Source organism: Triplophysa rosa, linkage group LG5, assembly GCF_024868665.1.
Source record: "Triplophysa rosa linkage group LG5, Trosa_1v2, whole genome shotgun sequence".
In the NCBI taxonomy this organism is placed as follows: domain Eukaryota; kingdom Metazoa; phylum Chordata; class Actinopteri; order Cypriniformes; family Nemacheilidae; genus Triplophysa; species Triplophysa rosa.
The window spans coordinates 20930610-20956169 of NC_079894.1; the positions used below are offsets into that span (position 1 = coordinate 20930610).

Below are 25560 nucleotides of genomic sequence, written 5' to 3' on the forward strand. Positions count from 1 at the left end.
TATCTGTTGTAAGTTTGATGTTGAAATGTCCCACGTATAACCTCAGACATCAGTTAGCCTAGTTACATCACATTGAAGAGCACCAAAACTGTATTTGAGTAGTTGATGAATAAATCATACATGTTTCCTGGTGTGACAATTTTGAAAACAAACTTTCAGAACTTTATTGTTTATATTTATAATTATCTTAAGAGAGATTTATCTTAATTTTTAGTTTTTTCTAAATTTTTGCCCTCACACCATAGGACACATTTGCATATTATGTCAACTAGCATTTGTTGTTTTAATTTAGAAGTTTCTTCGTTTTTCAATCTGCGGAAATACTTTGGATCTGAAATAAAAAAACAAAAAGCGGTCTCTGGGCTACTGGCTCCAACACCTGCCTTGAAGTTTATAATCCTAAAAATCTTGAGGTTTATTCTGTGTGGTGTTTCAGGGGCAGAGCTTGACGCTCCTAAATAAGATATTAGGTGAAAATATTCAGTTTTGCTTCAACATAATCAAATCAGTGGCACAACCTAGACCTCATTGGGGGCAAGTTCAGTCAAGAAACCGCTTTTTTCTCCAAATGCTTGAACACAAGAATCTTAGTCGTCTTTGTTGCATATAGGTCAGACCTCCCTCAACATGTTTGGCGAGTTCCTCTTTGAAAACACCAGATGGGTGGAATGATCTGGGACATACTCTTTTGTAAAACAGTGAGACAAACCAGCGTAAAACATGCCAACATTACATGAGCCTATAAGACGAAACTATAGTGTTTCCTGGTGGGTGCATGGTCTCAACTTTCTCTTGCTTTTCTCTATTTGGGTTATTTATTTGAACTGGTAAGTCTCTGTTTTTGTATTAAAGGATTTGTATGTGTTGTATTACGGTATTCTCTTAGTACAAGAAACACTTTCGGTTGTTATGCTAAAATATTGTATGCAATTAATCCTGAGTTCATGTGCCTTCATAAACAAATCAGAGAAGTCATGCTGTATGAAATACAATTTTTACATTGATGCCAGTTGCGTGAGAGAAAAGTATTTCCAGTCCAGTGTTCATTAATACATTTTTACATCAACAAACTAAAACATTTGGGTGATCACTTTTAATAGAACCGTATAAGAAGCTATCAAATCTGTAATCTTTAATTCTGAGCAATTATTTCCAATGTTCCAGTGTGAGAACCTTTCATGTTAATTGTATAACCCTCTGATATATGCCATGATGTAATCTTGTACAGTTGAAAAATTCAGATTTTCAGGTTAAACAAGAATGTTGTATTTCTGGTTGGACTAGAGACATGTTTGTCATTGGCACGTACAGCTTTTACAGAGAAACGTTTTTGTAATTACCCACAAATATTTACAGTTCCATCATATTTTCTAATTGTAGTGTTTTTGTTTTCTTGCCAAAAGAACTCAGATGAAGTACATCAAACTTGGGGTTCTCCTAAAACACCTGTAACAACTGCATCAGAAGGATGGGTTAGTAACGTTTACAACATGTATGTTTATGGTTTACCAAATGTCATCATAATATATGTTATGTTTGTGTTTTACCTACATTTTTCATGTTCATATAGAGTGTTGCTGTAGAAAGGGCATCTCTGGAGCTAATGCAGAGCCAAGTGTCAGTATTGTGGCTCAGAGTGAAGGCCATATTACAGCACCTGTAATCAGTTCTAGTACAATAACAGGCAATGTTCAAATAATACATCATGCTTCTGGTAAGACATACTGTATACAGTATGCGTTTTAAACATGTTGTGTGTTTTTCATTTCTTTACATTTAGGGCCAAAAAAATTAATTAATTTTGAAAAATGAAATGACGTTAAATAATAGTAGACTAACTTAACCCAAACTGGGTTGAGCTAACTGAACTGATTTAGCAAGTGTTTAATCTTCTGCAGGTAACACTAGGTACCCAGACTCTGAAAAAACAAAGCCATCAGGTAAATATTAAGTCTGATGTCTTATTGTGTGTACTTTAATGAATCAGGACAAACAAGAAACCCTTAAAGCAGTGGTTCTCAAACTGGGGGCCGTGGCGGGCCACAGATTTTGTGGCATTTTATGAAATATAGAAATTTATCATAGATTTTATGCATCAAACATCAGAAAAATGACACCACCAACCAAAATAATTGAGGTTCCAGCATTGTATAACTGAATGTTTTTGGTTTAATTAAAATTCTAAGTTTAAGATTATACGTCTTTATATGGGGGGCCGCAAAGCGATGCACTTAACACAAAGGGGGCCTTACAACGAAAAAGTTTGAGAACCACTGCCTTAAAGAACTATGGCAAAACATAAAAACTGTCATTGACTGTTCAGGTAACATCACAACGTATTAATCAGGGGGATGTAAACTTTTGACCCGGGCTATTTTTAGAAATTCTGTTATTATTCTTTGGTGTGAACTTTTTAACATTTCTTTCGTAAAATAACTTGTTCAGGGCAGGACTAAATTAAAAATGGACCTTAATTTTCAAAATTCCTCTTATTTTACCCAAATTTTCAGCATTTTCCAGATTCTGCAAAGGGGGATTTTTTTTACTTCAACTATAGATGTTCCAAAAATGTTAATCATTGATTTTTTTGCAGCAAAGCACTCACCAGTTCACGAATATAAAAGACTGATTTGCAGAGATTACCAGCATGTTACAGAGTATAACTCTCTGCCCGGTGAACATGTGCTGCTGTGTCAGCGCTACATTGAACCTTTGATCAATGACAAATACAGAGATCGAGAAGAGAGGGAGGAGGAGATCTGCTCTAAAGGAGAGAGTTTCCAGGGTGTTCTCAGCTCCAGGAGCAGTCATGAATCTGTCCTGAACTCTCTGTTTGACCCAGATGGCCGTGGAATCACTCCTGGTGCTGTCATACTGCAGGGAAACTCTGGCAACGGAAAATCTTTTGTTGTGCAGAAGATCATGTTGGACTGGGCATCTGGTAACCTCTACAGAGAGCACTTTGATATTGTGTTTCACCTGAAGTGTAAAGAAATCAACTGCATTCCTGACAGAAAGAGTTTGGTGGAGCTCTTGAGCTGGAGTTGCGGTTTAACTTCAGATCAGATCTCACAGACGTTACAGGAGTCACCGGAGAGAGTGATGTTCATTATTGATGGGTTTGATGAACTTAGACTCACAGAGGACGTCTTTGGCATGACACCACCCACAGATCCACACCAGAGATGCTCACCTGAACTCACTCTTTGTGCCCTGCTGAAGGGACACGTCCAGTCGCAGTCCTTCCTCTTGGTCACCACCAGATCTACAGCTGCAGACATTTTGGCCAGTCTGCTCAAGAAACCTCACCGTTTCACTGAGATTATGGGCTTCTCTGAACGAGGGGTGGAGGAATATTTCCAGAAGTTCTTTCAGGATGAGGAGCTCTTCAGAAAGGCTTATATGTTTGTGAAGTCAAATGAAACCCTGTTCACTGCCTGTTCAATTCCTGTTATCTGCTGGATCATCTGCACAGTTATCAGAGAAAGATTCAATGATGGTGCAGATGTAACAAGCGGTCTGGAAACGACCACGTCCATATATGTTGACTTTGTGTTCACTCTACTGGAGCATCACTGTCAGGGTTTGAGTGAGTCTGTCCCGACCCTGCTGAAGAGTCTGGGTCAGCTGGCAGAGAGAGGCACACTGAAACAACAAGTTCTGTTTGATGCACAGACTGTCCATAGAATAGTGCAAGATCCTGCTCACAGTCCGTTTCTGTGCAAGTTTCTCTTCAAGAAAAGAGTCCAGCAGGAGACAATGTTCAGCTTCATGCATCTCAGCTTTCAGGAGTTCTTTACTGCTCTGTACTATCTCATTCTGGATAAAGACCAGTCCATAATGAAACTTACCAAGATATGTTCCATTAACTACAGGCCAGGAGGTCCTCATTATTCACCACCACGTTTTGGAGATGTGGTGAAGTTTGCTTTTGGTCTGTTAAATAAGGACTTGCAATGCACACTTAGGAAACATGGTGTGTTTGTTCATCGAAGAACAGTCGCACATCTGAAAACATGGCTCCTGAATGAGATTAAATACGGCCTTGCTGACCGATCTCCATTTTTTCTTAACTGTCTATATGAACTTCATGAAAAGAGCTTTGTGGAAGAAGCTATGAATGCCTGGGATAAGATTGATGTGTATGGTGCATTCTTAAGAAGAACAGACTGCTGGGCGCTGGTGTACTGCGCTCAGTGCTGCCACAGCATCAAAGAAATTATTCTTGTTGATTGTAGATTGACAGCTGAAAAGTTGTCTATGATTCTGCCTGCACTTCACAAGTTTGAGAAATCATGGTAAGTACTTTGGAACAAAACAGACAGTCATAGAAAGTTACATTTCAAAGGGCAGGGTGTATCTCAGGGAGCACACATATACAGTACATGTATAATTAAATTATTGTTATTTATAGGATACACTGTAAATTATTTTGTATAAAATGCATGGCGAAAGCCTAAATGAAGAAATTAAAAAATGTAAATCTATTTATTCATTTGATATATATTGAAGTATTGAGTAACAATAGAGTATTTGTTAAGAAGTATTTAATAAAAGTATAATACATCAACAATGATTTTTAAGGTTGACTCCAGAAGACCCAACAGACTGTGATCTTGCTGATCTGATGTGTGCTCTTACAGAAACACAGACCCTAAGCTCACAATGGTAATGTTTTTGATATACCACTCAAATTTCAAACATTCTTAATCGTGCATTTTAATTCATTGGTTCACAGACATTCTGTGTGTGCTGTGAATTGCAGTGTTGATGTTGAGCCCAGAACATATGGTGATTCAAATGGTGAAATTTGGTCTTTCCATTCACTTCAATTGTCAATCAGTAATGAACTTTCCAGGTGAGTTGTATACAGGGGCGTAGCTACATGGTGGCCACGGCTACCCCTGAATGATGTTTGGCCACCTATCTGGCCACCTCTGTTGTGCGAAGCAGTTTTAAGATGTGTGTCGGAGTTTACGGATACGGAGTGCTGCTCAGATCATTTAGCGTATGCACTGAAAGTAACGCGAGAACATTACTCTCGCGTTAATATGATGTCATATGCTGACGCACTGACGCAAACAGTCTGAGCGCTATAGCTGAATAGCTGCTAACCGCTTCGTGACTGTCTGTGTCAGTAGCGTAGCCACGAGGGGCCGTACATGTACACACTTTACATGTACGGCCCCCTCAGATCTTTGATTTCTGAAAATAAAAAATAAGGAATTGTTGATTTGTTACTCTGGTTGATCGACCAATCAGTACTCTTCGCTGTTTTCAAAGTTATTGGTTTAATTATGTCACGTGTTGTGCGTAGCATCTTTTGCGCCAAGAGTTTAATTTATATGCTGCGATGGCGGGTGCACAAAAGTCTGTTTTATATACATTACGAAAAGATGAGCAAGAAGAAAATGAGTAGACTGCTAAAGATAACGATTACACTGCATATGACTTCTTGTAGTGTCGAAAGACTTTTCTCAACAGAAACTTTTCTCAATCTCGAACACTCCGCATTGTCATGTAAAAGGTAAGCCAATGGTTTGACTGGTAGCCGCCGAGCTACTGCGGGTTCAATACTGATCCTTACGACCCCCCGCTCTGCATATTTTGTATGCTTCTCTTACCGCTTCAGAGGTTTGCGAAGTGGACATAAAAGGCATTGAAGTGCACGAATCGTGACTACTACGCAAATCTCACGATTGCGGTTAAATAACCCTTCAAATTTCCATAGAAAACTTTTGTCCCTGTGTGAAGATGCTGCATGCAATCGTGTAGCGCAAATTCGTGTTCTGAACTGAAGTTAACTTCAGAAGTAACTTCAGCTGATTTCCTGTGTGCAGGGAGTAGAGAGCAGTGAACACTGTGTAGGGACCATGTCAATAGGAACACAGTTTATTCATGGAGCGCTCTTCTAACGAGCTGGTGATTTAAATCAGCGTGAACCAGGATTAAGAACCGCTAGGCTATGTTTAAGTTAGCTAAAATGGTGAAATGTGCTGTATAATATAGGTGTATCAGTTTAGTAATCGAAAAATATAAATGGCTATATACAGTACATATACAAAATGGCCCCCTCATTTACAGACAGGCCCCCTCAAAAACAAAATTCTGGCTACGCCACTGGTCTGTGTACCATGGAAGTTCATCGCGGAAGGATCAGGTCAGTAAAATCAGTCTTGTTTAACTGGATTTCATTCATTAATTACATTTTCACGAAAGTTTAATTTGGGGTACTGCAATGTTTATTTTCTATAAAAAATGCTAACTTACTGCAAATGATAGCTAGCAAATTATTTTAAAATAATGTTAGCGCATGAAAGCATTGCAAATAAATTGTTTACTGTACGTTATTTGTGTATGTTTTTGACCAGCAAACTATGTGTAATGAAGAATTGGTGTAAATTACACTAGAAGTTAAAGAATTTCTGTCTGTAAGGATTTTTTGGTCACCCTAATAAAATCACTGGGTCTTACCTGGCCACCTCTAAAAAAAGTTCTGGCTACGCCCCTGTTAGGGTGACCAAAAAATCCTTACAGACAGAAATTCTTTAACTTCTAGTGTAATTTACACCAATTCTTCTGAAAAGTTTCTGTTGAGAAAAGACACTACAAGAAGTCATATGCAGTGTAATCGTTATCTTTAGCAGTCTACTCATTTTCTTCTTGCTCATCTTTTCGTAATATATATAAAAACAGACTAGTGTGCAACCGCCATGGCAGCATATAAATTAAACTCTTGGCGCAAAAGATGCTACGCACAACATAATTAAACCAATAACTTTGAAAACAGCGAAGAGCACTGATTGGTCGATCAATCAGAGTAACAAATCAACAATTCCTTATTTTTTATTTTCAGAAATCAAAGATCTGAGGCCGGGGGCCGTACATGTAAATTGTGTACATGTACGGCCCCTCGTGGCTACTGACACAGACAGTCACGAAGCGGTTAGCAGCTGTTCAGCTATAGCGCTCAGACTGTTTGCGTCAGTGCGTCAGCGTATGACATCATATTAACGCGAGAGTAATGTTCTCGTGTTACTTTCAGTGCATACGCTAAATGATCTGAGCAGCACTCCGTATCCGTAAACTCCGACACACATCTTAAAACTGCTTCGCACAACAGAGGTGGCCAGATAGGTGGCCATCCATCATTCAGGGGTAGCCGTGGCCACCCGTGGCCACCATGTAGCTACGCCCCTGCACCCTAATAAAATCACTGGGTCTTACCTGGCCACCTCTAAAAAAAAGTTCTGGCTACGCCCCTGGTTGTATAATAAGCATGATAAAACAAATTATGTTAGCTGTTCAATAATCATAATAATAGTTTAAATTTACTCCTCAGCCATATCTCACATGTATGTAACGTATGTTACAACTAAATAGATCAAACAATAATGTACCACACATGAGGTTTGGAAAGAAATTGCTTTCGAAAGTACAAATCATTTTGACAAACATAAATGAGATTCTATAAAGATGAGGTTTTTTTGCAGATAGATAGGCTGAGGCGTTTGATGTTTCTAGTCAATTTCTACTTAAAAGTATAGTAGTTCACCCAAAAATAAACATTCATTAATCATTTATTCACCCATTTATCATTTAAAACACGTTACTCATTCTTTTGTGCAACACAAAGGAGGTAATCTGAGAAATGTGTCAGTGGGTTTGTATCCATACATTGGGGGCCAATGTTGTTTGGTTACCTACTTTCTTTAAAATATCTTCTTTTGTGTTATTCAGAGTAAATGATGAAAATCATTATTTTTGCTTGAACTATCCTTTTAAAACCATTTGTAGAAATAAGCATTTCAAGTGTTCTTACACTGTAATGAGATCTCTGATCACCACACTAAAGATGCACACATGCTACCCAGCAAACTAAGTGCCACCAAAGGACTTTAAATCTTGTTGATTTACAGACTCACAAAAACAACACAGTTTCTCTGTGGCTGTATATTGATAGCCTAATAAATATTTGTTTTGTTTTTAGTATCCGATTAAACTTTCCATGGTACAGAAAAAGTTGTGCGGCACGATCACTCTACTTCACTCTGCCACGGACAGAACCTATCGACTGGACAAACCTTTTTCAGATACTTCAACACATTGATTTGGATGCCTTGACGTCTGTCATCTATTCTCGGTCTAAATTAAAAAAGGTGGAACTGTCTGTAGACTGCCTGAATGAAAGCTTGTCTGTTTGGACCCTCTCCATCAGCCAGAATTGCCCCAGTCTAACAGAACTCAAGTAAGAAAAAAAGACTGGGTTATTTTCAATCCATTTCAATTGGATCAAAAAGGGACAACCCAACCCTTTTTTTAGTCTATAACTGTGGTATCAGCTATTTTACTGTGTATGCATCTGCTCTTCGAATTATCGCCAGAGACATTTCCATCCGTGTCCTAAACTTATTTCAACATACAAAGATTTGGGAATTGGGATGCAGGACCAGTCATATATTCAATCATGCATGATGTCTCTTTGTTTATTGCTCATGTTCTTTATGTGCCAACCTGACAATAATGTTCAATGTTCTTACTAACTAGCAGAAGACTTTAAGCTAATTAAGTAGTCTTGAGATAATATTGCCATAAAAGGACGATTAGTCATACATGGACCTCATGTTGTTACTGTACATCATTATAATGGAATTGATCAAATAAATGTGGAAGCAAAGTTCTGTATGAAGAATGAACTTACCAGTTCTCACTGTTTAATGTGTGTGTACTGTAGGATCGATGCATATTACTTGCTGGAAGAGGGAATCAGGATCTTGCGGAGGTCACACACAAGGCCAAATTGCACTCTGACCTATAAAGGGTTTGTACTGGCTTATCATATATTTCCCATATTTTCTGATATTATTCTTGATTGATTATTCTTTTGATATCTCAATGAGCAAAAATGATTAAATGTTAAGCAGTCATAGTGATTGTAGCCTACCTATTCCATAGAAAACAGGTCAGGTTTATGAAGAGCTCAGTAATGATTCCCTACTGTGATTTGTGATGTAGGTTAAGATGCAAGAAGCAGTCTCAAAAATGCACACATTATCAAGAGCGTGAACTCAGCTGCAACCAGATGGTGACAGTTCATGTGGATTGTCGGGGCTTTTCTGAGGAGACTTTGCGAAAGTAAGTTAGGCCAAAATGAGCACTGTTATACGCAACCAAAGATTTACTATTTTATGTGATTCATTTTTAGGTAAGGAGTAGTCAATGTCCATTTTTACTTTTTTAGTTAGTGTCATTGATAACACTTTTTTTGGTAACAACAATAAAGATGCATTTGTTAGCATTAGTGCATTAGTGTGAGCTAACATGATCTATCAGTAAGTAATATAGTTTTTCAACATTTATTAATCTTTGTTAATGTTAATACCAATACAATATTTCATGTTAGTTCTCTGTGCATTAACTAATGTTAACAGTTACAACTTTTGAATTTAAAAATGTATTTGTAAGTGCTGAAAGGATCATTATGAACATTAATGAGGATAAAAAGATAATAAATGATGTTGAAGTATTAGGCCCCAATTCATTTTTAGTTCATGCGTTACAGCATGTCATTTGGTAACAGATTTGAAGATGAATACTGTAATATATCCTGTTTTTTATATCAAATATTAGCTATAAAATATAATGTGTGGTCCAATTGCATGGATGTAATTGTACATGCATTGCAGTTGGCTAAAATAAACTCCTTCAGTGTAATGACACGTTGTGTCCTGATCACCCTTGTGAGGGTTTATTTTGTGAACAACTAGGCTGATTTTACATTATCCCTTACATATCATTACTAAACTAATTTATACATTTGTCATCTCTCTCTTGTCTCTTTCTCTCTGTTTTAAGGCCCTTGTTTTGGGACTAATAACAGTGAACTACTGAGGGGACAGGACTTCTTAGAGCTGTGCTTGAATGGAGATACATACAAAGTGCAGTTTGATGTTGCGTTATGTTGTAATAGTATTACTGTACATAGCTATGTAGATATGTTTTATTCCTACTCATTAGAATCTGGGATTTTTCTGTAAACTATATGAAGTTTTGTGCCATAACATCAAAATGAAATAAGTGAGCACATCTTTGTTCTATTTTTATTTTAATATACTAGACTTTTTTCAGTCTAAAGTATTACATGGAAGTATCTGCAGATATCTCTTTAAAAACATGACACCTGAAAGTTTTTTTGTTGTTTGTTTAAACCAAATGTGTGCTCTCTCCAATACTTACAGACATGGGTAGAAAACAACCCGTTGTTATTTTTTGTAGCAGATAACTCAGTGCACTAATGTGGCCACTGTGAAGGATGAAGAAATTATGTACTGTATACGTTCATAGATAAATGCATGAATAAACATAGACATGTTAAATACATACTTCTTGATCAAGAAAATGACTTGGATTATTACTACATTTACATTCATTAGCTTTGTTTTGACATTTATTTATTCCGTTTTTATGTATGCATCATTTACTGATTTATTTATAGGGCCTATAGTCATTTTAGTTCTCCATCATCCGCTGGGGGCGATGCACTGCCGCTAAACACAACAATCTAAGTTGTCTTACTGACAAAAAGTCAAGGTTTAGCTCAAAAAGACCTCCCTCGGCTTGTTTGCGGTGTTTCTTTTACAAACACCACATACAACAGGCACAGACATACATGCACAAAAGCAAACACTACACGAGTTAATAATTATACAAAAGAAACCGCCCTACTGCTTCCTGGTGGGCGGTGTCAGCTGACTTTCTCTTATTGTTGTACGAGAGGTGTCTGCTAAAGACATTTCTCTATTTCTAGATCGATCGTTTGCAACTTTCTTCAATCGCATTTCGATGTTGAACTGGTAAGTCTGTTGTTTTAAGATATCTATTATCCTTTGCAGTCCAAGGAGCACTTTTAGTTGTTATATTAAATGGCATCATTAAATGTATGCTTCATTAACAAATAGGGAATAAAGTGCTGCATAAAATATAAGATTTTGAAACATTCTTTTAGATTTTTTAATACTTTATTGCCAGTTGCATGAGAGAAAAGTTTTTCCAGCCCCTGGCCATATAGGCCTATTTAAATAATTTACAACAACAAACAGATCAAATTGGATGATAGAAGTTATAAAAATCAGAACCTTTTTAGTCTCAGCAGTTTTTCAGTTTTTTTTTTTTTTGCTGAGAATTGGGCAATTCGATTTAAAACAAATGTGAAAACATTTAATGTCATCTTTTTTTATCTTAAAATATATCATTTTATACATGATATTTATAATATAAAATATTGTCCTCTTATACTTTACGTAAATACATAATATAATTTGTATGGTTATAAAAATGTACAGTACACAATTGTAATATACAGTACTTACTAGGCACACTTGCAAATAACTAAACTGCACCTTTGTATATTATTTATATGTTTTATCCTTTTAGTCTCATATTTACTCCTTTCTTTCTATTTCTTGTGTTATGTAGCCTATAGCCTACTGTGTGTTTCAGACAACTGAGATCCTGTAACCAGAACAAATTCCTTGTGTGCACACTTGGCTTATAAACCACCGAGCTGTAGATATGTGCCATGATGTAAAGTTAAAAATGAAAGCAAAAAGTGGTGAATTTCAGGCTAGACCTACAGTAAGAATGCTGTATTTCTTGTTGGACTAGAGATTTGTTTGTATTTCTTTTATTTTGCCGAGGAGCCATTCTGTAACTACCAAACACTACCGTCCGGTTTCACAGACAAGGCTTAGTTTAAGCCAGGACTATGCCTTAGTTAAATTAGGATATTTAAGTTGCTTTGATTAAAATGCATTAGAAGAATACATTACTGGTGTGCATCTTGAGACAAAACAATGGCAAGGACATATTTTAAGACATGTCAGGGCCATTTATTTTCAGTGAAGACAGCTCAAAAATTAATTTTAGTCTGGGACTAGTCTTAAGTCTTGTCTATGAAACTGGGCAATTAATATTTACAGTTGCGTCTTATTTTATAATTGTAGTGTTTATTTTCATACAGAAAAAGAACTGAGGTGGACTGTTGTGTTAGTACACCACACTTGGTATTCTTTTAAAAACTTTGCACCACAAAAGGATGGGTTAGTAACATATTACATATGTAATGTATTAATCTTTCATTAAAAATCAATTTATATAATTTTATGTAGTATTCATACTTTATATACGTTTTTCTTCTTCTTATAGATTTTGCCTGTAAGGCTGATGCAAAGCCAATTGTCAACATTCAATTGTCAGCTGACACTGGAAGCCATATTACAGCACCTGTACTCACTTCTAATATAATAACAGGCAATGTTAACATCATACATGCTTCTGGTAAGACATGTGTGTTACATACATTTTGTAAGTTATGTTAATGCATTTTTCTATCACAAAGATTGTAGATTTATTGCATTTGTTTCTTATACTATCCACTGAAAATCTGCAGATCTGTACACCGTACAAAAATGCATAATATTTGTTTAAGTTTTATAAACAAATGTTAATCTTCCGCAGGTATCACTGGGTATCACCTGGACTCAGGGCAAATACAGCCATCAGGTGAATGATGAATTTGATGGTTTTACTTTATTTTTGGAGTGATTTAAAATATTTAAGAAGATAATATTGTGCCATCTACTGTTTTATAATTACAACATGCATTAACATGTCTTATTGTATATACTGTAGAAACAGATAGATGTTCCAATAGACACTAATTATAGACTTTAAAATGTATATTTCTGCAGGAATAAACACAGTGATTCGTCAATATAAAAGACTGATTTGCAGAGAGTACCAGCATGTTACAGAGTATAACTCTCTGCCCGGTGAACATGTGCTGCTGTGTCAGCGCTACATTGAACCTTTGATCAATGACAAATACAGAGATCGAAGAGAGAGGGAGGAGGAGATATCCTCTAAAGGAGAGAGTTTCCAGGGTGTTCTCAGCTCCAGGAGCAGTCATGAATCTGTCCTGAACTCTCTGTTTGACCCAGATGGCCGTGGAATCACTCCTGGTGCTGTCATACTGCAGGGAAACTCTGGCAACGGAAAATCTTTTGCTGTGCAGAAGATCATGTTGGACTGGGCATCTGGTAACCTCTACAGAGAGCACTTTGATATTGTGTTTCACCTGAAGTGTAAAGAAATCAACTGCATTCCTGACAGAAAGAGTTTGGTGGAGCTCTTGAGCTGGAGTTGCGGTTTAACTTCAGATCAGATCTCACAGATGTTACAGGAGTCACCGGAGAGAGTGATGTTCATTATTGATGGGTTTGATGAATTTAGACTCACACAGGACGTCTTTGGTATGACACCACCCACAGATCCACACCAGAGATGCTCACCTGAACTCACTCTTTGTGCCCTGCTGAAGGGACACGTCCAGTCGCAGTCCTTCCTCTTGGTCACCACCAGATCTACAGCTGCAGACATTTTGGCCAGACTGCTCAAGACACCTCAGCGTTTCACTGAGATTATGGGCTTCTCTGAACGAGGGGTGGAGGAATATTTCCAGAAGTTCTTTCAGGATGAGGAGCTCTTCAGAAAGGCTTATATGTTTGTGAAGTCAAATGAAACCCTGTTCACTGCCTGTTCAATTCCTGTTATCTGCTGGATCATCTGCACAGTTATCAGAGAAAGATTCAATGATGGTGCAGATGTAACAAAGGGATTAGAAACGACCACGTCCATATATGTTGACTTTGTGTCCACTCTACTGGAGCATCACTGTCAGGGTTTGAGTGAGTCTGTCCCGACCCTGCTGAAGAGTCTGGGTCAGCTGGCAGAGAGAGGGGTGCTAGAACAACAAGTTATGTTTGATGCACAGACTGTCCATAGATTAGTGCAAGATCCTGCTTGCAGTCCGTTTCTGTGCAAGTTTCTCTTTAAGAAAAGAGTCCAGCAGGAGACAATGTTCAGCTTCATGCATCTCAGCTTTCAGGAGTTCTTTACAGCTCTGTACTTTGTATTTGTGGATGAAGGACAGTCCATGAAGAAACTTACCCAGCTATCTTCCTTTAGAGATAAGCCTGATGTTTATAATCATGACCCACCACGTTTTGCTGATGTGATGAAGTTTGCTTTTGGTTTGTTAAATGAGGACGTGCAATGCACACTAAGCAAACATGGTCTGTTTGTTCATAAAAACATACGAGCCTATCTGAAAAAATGGTTCCTATATGAGCTTGGTTATCCCTATGTACCATTCATGTTTAACTATCTCTATGAACTCCATGAAACAAGCTTTGTGAAAGAAGTTATGCAGGACTGGGATTCCATTCGTCCACATGGTCAAGGGTTCAGAAGAGCAGATTGTTGGGCGCTGGTGTATTGTACTCAGTGGCGCCACAGCATCAGACAAATCTTTGATTTCTATTTAGGATCTGAAGAGTTGTCTATTATTCTGCCTGTTCTCCACAAGGTTGAGAACTTACGGTAAGTATCGCAATTTGCCTAGATTCAAGCATATCAAGTCTTGTTTTGTTCAAATAATCACACAAAATCACAGGCTAAGGGCCAGCTTTACTAAACAGGGCAAAATAGTGCGAGAGCGCAATTGAAATTAAAAACACAGATGGGAGGTGATTTACTGTTAGTGACAAGGCGGCGCCCATTAAAAAACAAAGGTGCAATATCTTATTCCTATAATGACCAATGCAATCTACCAAGAGCAGCTCAAAATTAGTGCAGGGTTTAAGACGCTTTTTTTTTTAAGCGTTAAATAAAGCCGCATATACCAGCATAATGACTGTCATGAACGTGGGTGGTGAGAGACACGGAGACAAGGACACAGTACAGAGGACCCAGACGCAGACAGCGGATAAGGGGTTAACAAGACATTTAATAAAATATAAATACAAAACAAAGACCCACGTGGGGGTAACAAAACAAAACAAAACAGGGGAATCTCCAACAGGACAGGACTAAGACTAAATAACACCTAACAAGACTAAGATAAACATAACATGACATGAACTACAAATGACTACACTACACTAGACTAGACTAACACAGAACTGGCACTCACCAGACAAACGACAATGAACCAGCACAGGACAATGAAACAAGAGGATTATATAAAGGGTACTAAATCAAGAAGGGGACAGGTGCGGGACATGAACTAATTAACAAGCAATAACGAGACGAAAGGGCGGGAACAGAGACGCCACACCGGAGAGTGGAAGACCAACAGGGACAAAACGTCACTCTCCACATAAAACAAGAGGTTCTATCATGGTTCTGCCACTAGGTCAAGAGAAGCAAGACAAGGTGGGGCAGAACCATGACAATGACAAGCGCAAACTTTAGTAAATCCCAAACTTTTCCCATAAAGTTTGCATCTGATGAGGAAACTCCTACAAATGCGTATGCATTAAGGTCAGTTGCAAAAACAGCTGTGTCCACGCCTTTTCAGCGCTAATTTTCAATGTGTGTCTTTAGTAGGCTAATTACCGACAGTCGTTGTTTTTACACCAAAATTAGCCATTTGCGCTGCCGCAAGCTGTTAGTAACTCTGGCCCTAAGTCTAACACGCCACAGTCTGTACAAAATGCAGACAGTTTATAACAAAAACATAATACAATCTGATCACTGTTGTTCTAGCAATGGTGCTAAAATTGTGTTTTAATATCATGCTGCCTATGGCTGGTTAGCTCTTGGATTCTGAACAAATAAAATATCTCTTAGAACTGTCAAACTAATAATGGCTCAAGATGTAGTTAAATGTTGAAACCATGTGCTTTTCCTGTCACTGTTTAACAAGAGTGTGTGAAATAGCCTGACTACATTGTTTACATGTAATGCAAATTACATTTTCTGTACAGTAATGCTCTCAATTTGATTTCAAAGGTTAAATGTAATCGACCCGTCAGACTCTGATCTTGCTGATCTGATGTGTGCTCTTACAGAGAGACAGACCCTGAGCTCACAATGGTAATGTATTTATAATAGCCTACCACTGACTTCAAATAAATATGTTATGCCCACATACACTATTATTCTTCAGTGTTTATTTTAATTTGATGTTTAGTTCATAGACATTTTTTCTTCGCTTTTATTTACAGGGTTGATGTTAGCATTGATGGCTATGGGGAAAAAAGGTCATCTGTTAACTCCCTTTCTATGTCAGTCAGTAATGAGCTGTCCAGGTGAGTTATCGTCAAGCAGGCATTATGTTATCTGTTCAATAACTATAATACAGTAGTTTATTCTTTAGTCCTCAGCCTCGCAAATAAGTCGCATCTATCTAAAACACGCTGTTCTTCACAATTTAAAACCTTCAGAAACAGTTACACAGCTAAACCGTGTAACTACAGAAAGCGTAAAGTACCACATTTTCAGCCTCGGGAGGTTTTGAAGAGAAATTGCTTCCTAAAGAAAAAATCATACTAGCAAAGACAAATAAAATTCTTTAAAAATGAGTTTTTATGCAGATGGATAAATAACACTGTCTAAAAATCTTCTTAAAGGAATAGTTCACCCAGATATAAAGATGTCATTATTTACTCATCCTAATGTCATTCAAAACCTGTATGATTCTTTCTTCTGTGGAACACAAAATATGTTTTGAAAAGTGTCTCAGTGGTTTTGTGTTACTGCAGAATAAAGTAAGTCATACAGGTTTAAAATGACTTGAGGGTTAATACATAATGAAATAATCTTCATTTTTGGATAACCTTTTCCTTATAAACGAATTGTTGACATAATCATTTTAAAGGATCGTTCACCCCAAAATAAAAATTCTGTCATATTTTACTCACCCTCTTGTCATTTCAAATCTGTATGACTTTCTTTCTTCTGCAAAAACAAACAAAAAAGAATGTTGGTAACCAAAAAACGTTGGTCCCCATTGACTTCTATTGTATGGACACAAAACCAATGCAAATCATTGGGGACCAACAGTTTTCTTTTACCCCCATTTTTCAAAATATCCTCTTTTGTGTTTTGCTAAAGTTTGTTCCCAGACTGACAATAAAAACATGGTTTCTATGATTTATCTCTGTGGCTGTACTAACGCTTTTATTTTGTTTTTAGTATTGACATAGAATTTCCAAACGTTGATGATTATGTGGTTCGGTCACTTCGTCTCACTCTGCCATGTTCAGAGCCTATCGACTGGACAAAACTTTTTCAAACATTTCACAACATGGATTTGGATGCCTTGATGTCTGCCCTCCAATCTTTGTCTAAACTAAAAAAGGTGGAACTGAATGTAGGCTGCCTTCATGCAAGCTTATGTGTTGGAGCCCTCTCCATCAGCCAGAATTGCCCTGATCTAACAGAACTCAGGTAAGAAAAAGATTAACTCAAAAGGTAGATTTGGCAAGCAGGTGCCAGGGAAGTGTTTAATTCATCTATAAAATATATTCTATCATACATGTTTCTATCTTGTAAGTGTCTATTTTGCACTTGGTGTGTCTGCTACCACCACATGTATGAAAATGTACAAAACACATTTGTAGACTTTTTTGCAATATTCTTTCTAACTAGCAGAGAAGTAAATAGCCTTAGATAACATGCCGTAGACAGACTGTCAATCATACATGGAACTCATGTTACAGTACAACATTTTTATAGAATTGTTTAAAAGTATGACGAATGAACGTACTATTCCCTGAAATGTTTAATCTGTTTATTGTGTGTGTGTGTACTGTAGGATAGATGCTGGCTTTGTACTGGAAGAGGGAATCAGGATCTTGCAAAAGGCACACACAAGGCCAAATTGCACTATGACATTTAAAGGGTTTGTACTGGTTTATTGTATATATATATATCATATTTTCTGATTGTACAGTTGTCATTATTTCTCACTGTCCTGTTTAGTCCAAAACTGCTTGCTGTAAATGAATGGAGAACTTTTGGAGGGGCCTTTTCAACATACAATGAATGGGGACCGAAGCGTTCAACTTAAAAAAAACATACAAGTGTCATAATGTTCTATACAACAGAATAATCCAAATCTTTTTATGACATACAATAGTATGTGTGAAGAACACCTTTCAATGATTCATTGATTTATTATTTTTTACATCTCTTTGGCACGTTTATTACCAGTGAGCAACAACTTTCCCTTCCGAAAAATGAGCCATGGTTTTACTCCAGTTAAAACCAAAAAACTATGGTAACTGCAGTAAAACCGGTTTTGCCAGTAGCAATCAATACACCGAAAACATGGTTACTACACTTTCACCGCATGGTTAATTTTCGTAAGGGCTGTACTCTGTATGTTAGATTTGTAAGGGGCTCAGTAATGATACTGTGATTTGCTCTGATTTGTAATGCAGGTGCAGATGCAACAAAAAATCTCAAAAATGCACACTTGACAAAGACCGAGAACTATGCTGCAACCAATTCGTCATGTTGAATGTGAATTGTCGGGGCTCTTCATACGAGACATTGCGAAGGTAAGTTTCAAAAACAATTGTAATATGCCACCAGCCACCAAAAATGTATTATGTGTATTATGTATGATTTTTAGGTAAATAGTAGTAACCTTGCAGCATGAAAAAAATCCATTTTGTATTTGTATTTATGCACTTATGCAATATTACACTCATTTTGTCATCAATACTTTGTCTTGATCGTACAATTTAAATCTTTTCTAAAATAAAAACGGTATTTTGATTTGATCCCACATTTGAATGATATGTTATGTTGTAAATGTGTGTTTAATCTAAAATCAATATTAACCATGAAATATAATGTACTGTTCAATTACTGCAGGTGTAGTTGTACAAAAGAGTTGCACATGCATTGTATTTGATGTGTAGTCAACTTGGCCATTGCTAAAATAAACTCCTTTTTCTCTCTTTGTTCTTCTAAGGCCTTTGTTTTGGGACTAAAGCTACAGCTTGATAGCTAGAAGTGAACTACAGACGGGACAGAAGTTCTTAAAGCTGTGGATGGAGAAACATGAGATACATAAAGTGCAGATGTTGATGTTGTATATGGTAATAGTTCTTTTTTACCAAGAATGGCTATGAAGATGTTCTAAATCAGGGGTCTCAAACTCAATTTACCAGGGGGCCGCTGGAGGTAGAGTCTGGGTCAGGCTGGGCCGCATTAAGTGCTGCTTGCTTTCTTGAATAAATCTTGTTGCCTCAATAGACATTTTTTAAGATTGGCGACCCGGTTCTTTCTCTCATCTCCCTGGTATTTTGTATACTCCTCAGCATGTCTAGTTGAGTAATGACGTCTGACGTTGTATTCCTTATACACCCCAACTTTCTCTGTGCATATGAGACACGTAGAGGTGCCCCTGTGCTCGACAAAAAAATATTACGTCTCCCACTTTTCCTGAAATTGCCTGTGCTCGTCGACCAACCTTTCTCTTCACAGCACGTTTTGAGAGAGACATGACTGGAACTGGGTGATACTATGTATTTTCCGTCCACTTGGTGTCACTCCGGAACACGTTTCAACCAAGTGACTAACGTTGATACTTCAGTCATACAGAAAGTGAAAGTTAAAAAAAACAACTGACTGAGTTTTCTAACGCTGCATTAACTGCGCATATGCTAAAAGTGATATAAGCGATAGAAAAAGTAAGTGATAAAAAAATAAAAATTAAAGCGTGGCAAGACTCAGCAAAAAGGTGCGTTTGAGAACAACGTGCGGCCGCACTAACACTAAACTTTGATGTCAAGTAGGGGGCCACAAAATATCATCCCGCGGGCCTCAATTGGCCCCCGGGCCGCGAGTTTGAGACCCCTGTTCTAAATGCTAATAAATAGATGTCTTGGGAACTCTTGAATGCTAGATGTCTTTTAGAGATCTTAATCTGTAATTGTGCTGTGAAATCTGAACTATGATTTCAATGCGAAATAATCTGAAACTTTTCAATTCTTTATTTTCCGTATATATTTTAATATACTATCATTTTTAATACTTTGTATACTGTAGATAATTGGTTGTGGTGCAGCACTACAGTCTCTGTGTTGTACATTTTATACATAAAGAACTTTAAAAGCATGACACCCTTAAAAGGAAGTGTTTTTTAATGGAACCTACCATGTACAGCCGCAAAAAATTAAGAGACCATTCCAAATAGCTTTCTAGATGTATTGTGGCCATTCCAGTTCAGTGTTTGTTGAATTTGACAACAACCATGTGATAAAAAATTAGTTTATCACAAAAATAATCATTTTTGAACTTTTCCTAAAAACATGTACATGTACGCGTCACTATACATTATTGTTGTATTGTTTTCTTTGCAGTATTTGAGGTCTAAAAAACAGAGCATCTTTTCTGTTGTTTTGACCTGTTTCTCCAGTTTATATTTTCTGCAAATAAATGCAAATAGAGACAATATATGTATTTGAAATTTGGTAAAAATATCATTAGTAGTTAATAGAATTAAACAAAAATTATCATTTTACCTTAACACATAGCCTACCTATAATAGTACATTTTTAAATCATAAAAACTGCCTCTGAAATGTTCTCTTATTTTTTTTCCACGGCTGTACATATATTATATATACTGCAGGGCCAAGAAAGTTGATGATTGGTCTATAGTTGAATCATTATTCCAGTAGTCAATATGTTTCAGTGGCATAACGCAGTGTGTAGCTTAAATAACCATGTCGGAACCCATACAATGCAAAGCTTCTCGGATCATGGCATATATCATGAGGTTCGAGGGAATCTTCTACAGGCTCATCAGCAGGTTCTGGCATCTCTGCCTTTTATCCGGCCAAACGCAGGGTTCTGGAGACAGCTGCTAGAGTACAAAAAGAAACCGACTCAGAGAAACAGTATCAAGATGGTGTCCACCTCACAGGGTGTGCTACCAGAAGCCATACAGTCCGTAGAGGAGTGTTCGTATGGTCTTAATGTATAGTACTTTTTGAAGAGGTTTTGACAGTATTATGTTCGTAGATTGAAATATCTAGATTGAAAGTGTCCTGTCATGTGGCTGCGGGCTGCTGAGTTCGAGATTAAGTTGGATGTGGGAATATCAAGAGTGATAAAACGGTATTTTATGTTTTGTTTTAACTTGTTAATAAACTTCTTTGACGCATTGTCTTGTTCTGTGGATGTATTTTGCTTTTAGCACCAATATGCACAAAGAAATTATAACAAGAGAGTCATATCACAGCCCAAAGGTGTAGATCACACATACCGGTCAGAGTATCAACACTCACCAGTAGCACATGCTTATACCTAAACACAAGAATCTTTATTTTTTTGTGTGGGGAGTTCTTTTAAAACGATCAGAGGAGTGTAGACAACCAGTCACAGATGGACAGGTGATATGATCTCCAACCAACATCTACATAACTAAAGAAACTGCTTCCTTATTTCTCAGCAAGTGTCTGGGGAGTCTTCTCTATTAGTATTGTTCATTTGCAGCTTCTTCCAAGCATTGTTTGAATTTTGAACTTTGTAAGTTATCTTCCGTTTTCTTTTAATACAAGGAGCACTTTTGGTTGTTGTTATGCTAAATCTTGTTTGCGATAGTGAAGTGTTCATAAACAAATGCAGATAAACAGTGCTGTATGGAATATTAGATTACTGAATATTTTAGTATTTGTATATTCTCAAAAGCTGTGAATCGATTTTTTTCCATTGCTTAATTAGCATGGCGGGTTTGTCATCGAATTTAACATCACCTTCACATAAAAGGCAGCGGTTCATATGATTTACAGCTCTTTACAGCTAATTTTGTGAAATTTTGTTTGTTATGTATTGTGTATCTTAAATGTAAAATAACCTTTTCTGTTTCAATATACCCAAGTGTGTTTATCAGAAGTTTAGTTAGTGGCTTTTCATTTCATTTTGTAATTCACCATTTTTTTAGAAATATCTTGGAATCAAATTGAATCAGAACATCAGAATCGATACCCAGCCCTATTGTATACTGTATTTTGATGACCGTTGCATGAATGAAAAGTATTTCCAGTCCCAAGTGTCCTTATTTGAATAAATGTCAAAGTTAAAACGTTTAATACAGCTGTATTAGAGGTTATAAAACTCTGGAAGACTCTTTAATTCATAGCAGTTATCTCTGGTGTTCACCATGATTTTCAGTTTGTAAATTACAGAAGAGAATTTGAACATTTGTTTTAAAACTATAACATAAAAATGTTTTAGTCTTTGAGCTGTAGATATATGCCATGATGTTTCTTTGTTCAAAAGCATTTAAAAAGAAATTGTACAAACATTTTAGACCAAAGAATGTTGTATTTCCGGTTGGACTCGAGACTTGTTTGTCTTTGACTAAGGGGCGGTTTCCCAGACAAGGGCTTAAAGGGCCATTCACATTATAACAATAACTATAAAAACTAACGTTTTAAAAATCTTTCTTAGTTCAGGAGAATAGCGGGGTTCACACCATAACTATAACGATAAAGATACAGAGAACGATCTCGTTGTGATCACTTTCAGAACTATTTTTTTCCAGCTGACGAACGATAAAACACTGTCAGATAATGTTTGACTATTGGTGATCGCAACGCGACTTATGTCAGAATTAAAGACTGTAGTGGTCAGAAAGTGGTGTGTTTACGGCGGGATATTATATATGTAACGCCTATGAGTCAGCAAGCTGGCAAAATATATGCTTTACGTCCCAGACATGAGTGCACAGCCTTCAGTCAGAGCATCCAGCCTTTGCTGTCATATTTAGGAGAAAAGACATTCGCAGGGTTCTTACACCTTTTCCAACATCAAAATCCAGCACTTTAAAAGCACTTTTAATGTGTGTTTTTATACTTTCCCAGTCACTTACAACTGCGTTAATTACATGCTGACATACATATACTGTATGTTCCTTTGTAGATAATCCATAGTTATACTGTATGCCAATTATATGTAATTATACTATATACGAACTATACTAAACTTATTCCATAAAAGACTTGAGCAAATTGTCATTTAACTCACAAAGCAGACATCCTATACCAGTGGTTCTCAACTCTGGCCCGCGAGATCCATTTTCCTGCCGAGTTTAGCCCCAACTCTGATAAAACACCTGAAGAACTAATCAGTGACTTCAGGAACAGACGCGTTCAATTTAATGTTGGGCTGCGCAGATTGTTTGGCATATTGCATTAAAGTACCGCGAGAGCGATTCAAATGCGTACCGAGCAATCTGCACTTGAATCGCTATCGCGGTACTTAAATATCATACGATGTTAGACTTGCGCAGCGCCGCATTAAATTGAAAGCATCTATTCCTAAAGACGCTGATTAGCTTGTTCAGGTATTTTATATCAGAGTTGGGGCTAAACTCGGCAGGAAAATGGATCTCGCGGGCCAGAGTTGAGAACCACTGTCCTATACAGTACTGTGGGCACTTATTTGTAATTGATATGATTTGACCACATAAAATAACACAAAAGAAACATGGAAAGAACATGGGTGCGAATTATAGGTTGCCGCCGCATCACAAATAGAGAATCGATCAAGTTTTTCTTTAAATTTAAAACAATTTTTGCTCATTAAAATGCAATTAATATAATACTGTTCCTATGTAATTTGTTTTGAAAATTAGTCACCAAATGTGGGAACAGTAGGTTGTAAGCTTTCAAATGATATATTTAGTTTGTCAATATTACTTTAGGATAAGACTAAGGTACTGTTTTAACAGTATGGAAAATGCCCCACCTGTTAGTTATCATATCCCAGCTGGCATATGACCGACCTTCAACGTTGAAATATGGTTGAAATAATGTCAGTTCTCGTTTCAACGTTGAAACGACGTTGATACAACGTTGAATGCTGAACGGTTGAAAAAGTAACCATGAAACACTTATAAATCAACGTTGAAATTTTGACAAGATCTGTACGTTAAATTAACATAATGTCTTTCCCATATCTTCAACAATTTTTAGACATGGCACCACCCAGAACACCCTTTCTAAAAACAACTAGTAATAACAACAATGATAATATAAAAAATCAATAACTGTTAAAAAATCGGAATATGGGTGTACAACAGTAGGTGGCGGCATGCGCTCAGGACAGTCCGCCATTTAAAAGAAATTTCGGCAATCACAACGACAATATTCTAAATGTCAATGTATTCAAATGTAAGTCCAGTATTAATTTGTTTCATATATAAAAATATAAATAAATAATATAAGGTTAATTAATTTCCTGTTTCACCTTGGTCTGATTTAGTGGTGAGGTAGTGTCGCGAGATTCCACGAGAACAGCCTGAGTAACGGCTCACACAGGGAGAGCGCAGTCTGAGGAGATACGAGTCGGACGAGGAAACAGCGTGACTACAATTTATTCAAGTAAGTTAAGTCAATATAATGGCATAAATATAAGAATTTATGATTAAAACGCATTATGTCAATGTCTAGGAAATTTTACAACCACAGTTAAAGCTTGTTATCATGAGGGTCAGAAAATGTTTCGACATTTGCATTGCTGAGGCCTACTTTTGCCACTTCAGATTACTTAGCCGGGGTAACGGCTCACAGAGAGAGCGCGGTCTGAGGAGAGAGTTAACGACGTTACGAGGAAAGAGCGCGACTACAATTTCTTCAAGTAAGTTAAGTCAGTATTATGGCATAAATATAGGCTCTGTCAATGTCTGGGGAATTTTACTGTTAAAGCTTGTTAACGCGAGGGTCAGAAAATGTTTCGACATCATCTGCGTCGCTGAGGCCTACTTTTGCCACTTAAGTGCCTTTACAGTTGTAAAGCGATTTTCAGAGAGAAAAGGGATTTAATGTATATCCGTATTAAACAATTCTAAATTATATAAGCTATTTTTTCTGTTTGACCAAGGTCATTATCATTCTGACACGCAGTAGTGAGGTTGTTTCGTGAGATTCAGTCTCGTGCACGAGAGACGGCTCACAGAAAGAGCGCGACCTAAGATGGAACGAGTCGAAACTGATGCTTTTTTGGTAACTTTAACAGTCACTAGGCAGCGCGGCCGCCATTTTGGGGTGACAATGCGAACTGGATAACAGAAACAGACAGAAAGCCAACGAAGGAGATGTTAAAGTGGAATAAAAGAAAGCAATATTCAGCAATCCATTGCAAAAACTATCAGTGTGACAGTACAAACCTTGCCTTTCATCGTTTTCCCCAAGTCCCTGACAGGTAATTATTCACAAAAGTGTAAAAATATTGTCTTATGCACCTGCTAACTTTTTACGTAGTAAACTACTTTTAGGAACTGCAGGTCCTAGCCGTAGAAACCATAATATTGATTTATATAAAAATGACACTAAATTAGAATGAGGCTTATTAAATTAATTTGCTGAATTAANCCCCCCCCCTCCCGCATGACGTCAATGCCGCAAACCCTTTTTGAGCAGCACTTTTACGGCAGACAGACAGGTACACGCGAAAGGTAGGATGTCCACGAGTTTGTTAATTAATCGGTAGAAATTATTAGTACAGTTTTTAGAGAGATTAATTGGAGGTAAACAGCTTTTAACATTAGATTGTAAACTATCTAGCAGTAATGTTGGCGGGGTATTGCAATTAAAAACATTATTCGATTTTCTTGTATTGTCTTAAAAGTTACAAATGTTTGATTGCTTAAAATGTTGATGATACGTTATTGCATTCTATAAATAAACTTTATGAC

General features: G+C 37.0%; 2 protein-coding genes across 5 annotated transcripts; both read left to right on the forward strand.

The window, feature by feature from the left end:
- Positions 1-661: 661 nt before the first annotated feature.
- Positions 662-10853, forward strand: LOC130555025 (NACHT, LRR and PYD domains-containing protein 1 homolog). Of its 2 annotated transcripts, XM_057335031.1 has the most exons (11): positions 662-827; positions 1404-1472; positions 1571-1714; positions 1899-1940; positions 2594-4298; positions 4585-4668; positions 4766-4858; positions 7991-8248; positions 8735-8821; positions 9016-9135; positions 9856-10853. In XM_057335031.1, exons 2-11 carry the CDS (start codon positions 1469-1471, stop codon positions 9872-9874), a joined length of 2556 nt encoding a protein of 851 aa, XP_057191014.1. In that variant the 5' UTR covers positions 662-827; positions 1404-1468; the 3' UTR covers positions 9875-10853. The 2 variants fall into 2 exon arrangements, with proteins under 2 accessions (XP_057191014.1, XP_057191015.1); XM_057335032.1 differs by lacking the exon at positions 4766-4858.
- LOC130555026 (NACHT, LRR and PYD domains-containing protein 1 homolog) lies at positions 10819-24942 on the forward strand. Of its 3 annotated transcripts, XR_008963050.1 has the most exons (13): positions 10819-10853; positions 12020-12098; positions 12205-12336; positions 12517-12561; positions 12750-14439; positions 15853-15936; positions 16068-16151; positions 17038-17292; positions 17660-17746; positions 18288-18407; positions 18827-18953; positions 24129-24247; positions 24409-24942. XR_008963050.1 is itself a non-coding variant. In XM_057335034.1 (11 exons), the coding sequence occupies exons 2-11, from the start codon at positions 12095-12097 to the stop codon at positions 18843-18845; spliced, it is 2520 nt and encodes an 839-aa protein (XP_057191017.1). In that variant the 5' UTR covers positions 10819-10853; positions 12020-12094; the 3' UTR covers positions 18846-21018. The 3 variants fall into 3 exon arrangements, 2 of the variants coding, with proteins under 2 accessions (XP_057191017.1, XP_057191018.1); XM_057335034.1 differs by lacking the exons at positions 24129-24247; positions 24409-24942 and having other exon boundaries at positions 18827-21018; XM_057335035.1 differs by lacking the exons at positions 10819-10853; positions 24129-24247; positions 24409-24942 and having other exon boundaries at positions 11368-12098; positions 18827-21018.
- Positions 24943-25560: the final 618 nt, after the last annotated feature.

What these genes read in the sequence shown, in the direction of transcription:
- LOC130555025 (XM_057335031.1), top strand. An exon ending in AATAATACATCATGCTTCTG is followed by an intron (nt 1,715 to 1,898) that starts GTAAGACATACT and finishes AATCTTCTGCAG; the next exon opens with GTAACACTAGGTACCCAGAC. An exon ending in TGAAAAAACAAAGCCATCAG is followed by an intron (nt 1,941 to 2,593) that starts GTAAATATTAAG and finishes ATTTTTTTGCAG; the next exon opens with CAAAGCACTCACCAGTTCAC.
- LOC130555026 (XM_057335034.1), top strand. An exon ending in CACAAGGTTGAGAACTTACG is followed by an intron (nt 14,440 to 15,852) that starts GTAAGTATCGCA and finishes TTGATTTCAAAG; the next exon opens with GTTAAATGTAATCGACCCGT. An exon ending in CAGACCCTGAGCTCACAATG is followed by an intron (nt 15,937 to 16,067) that starts GTAATGTATTTA and finishes TTTTATTTACAG; the next exon opens with GGTTGATGTTAGCATTGATG.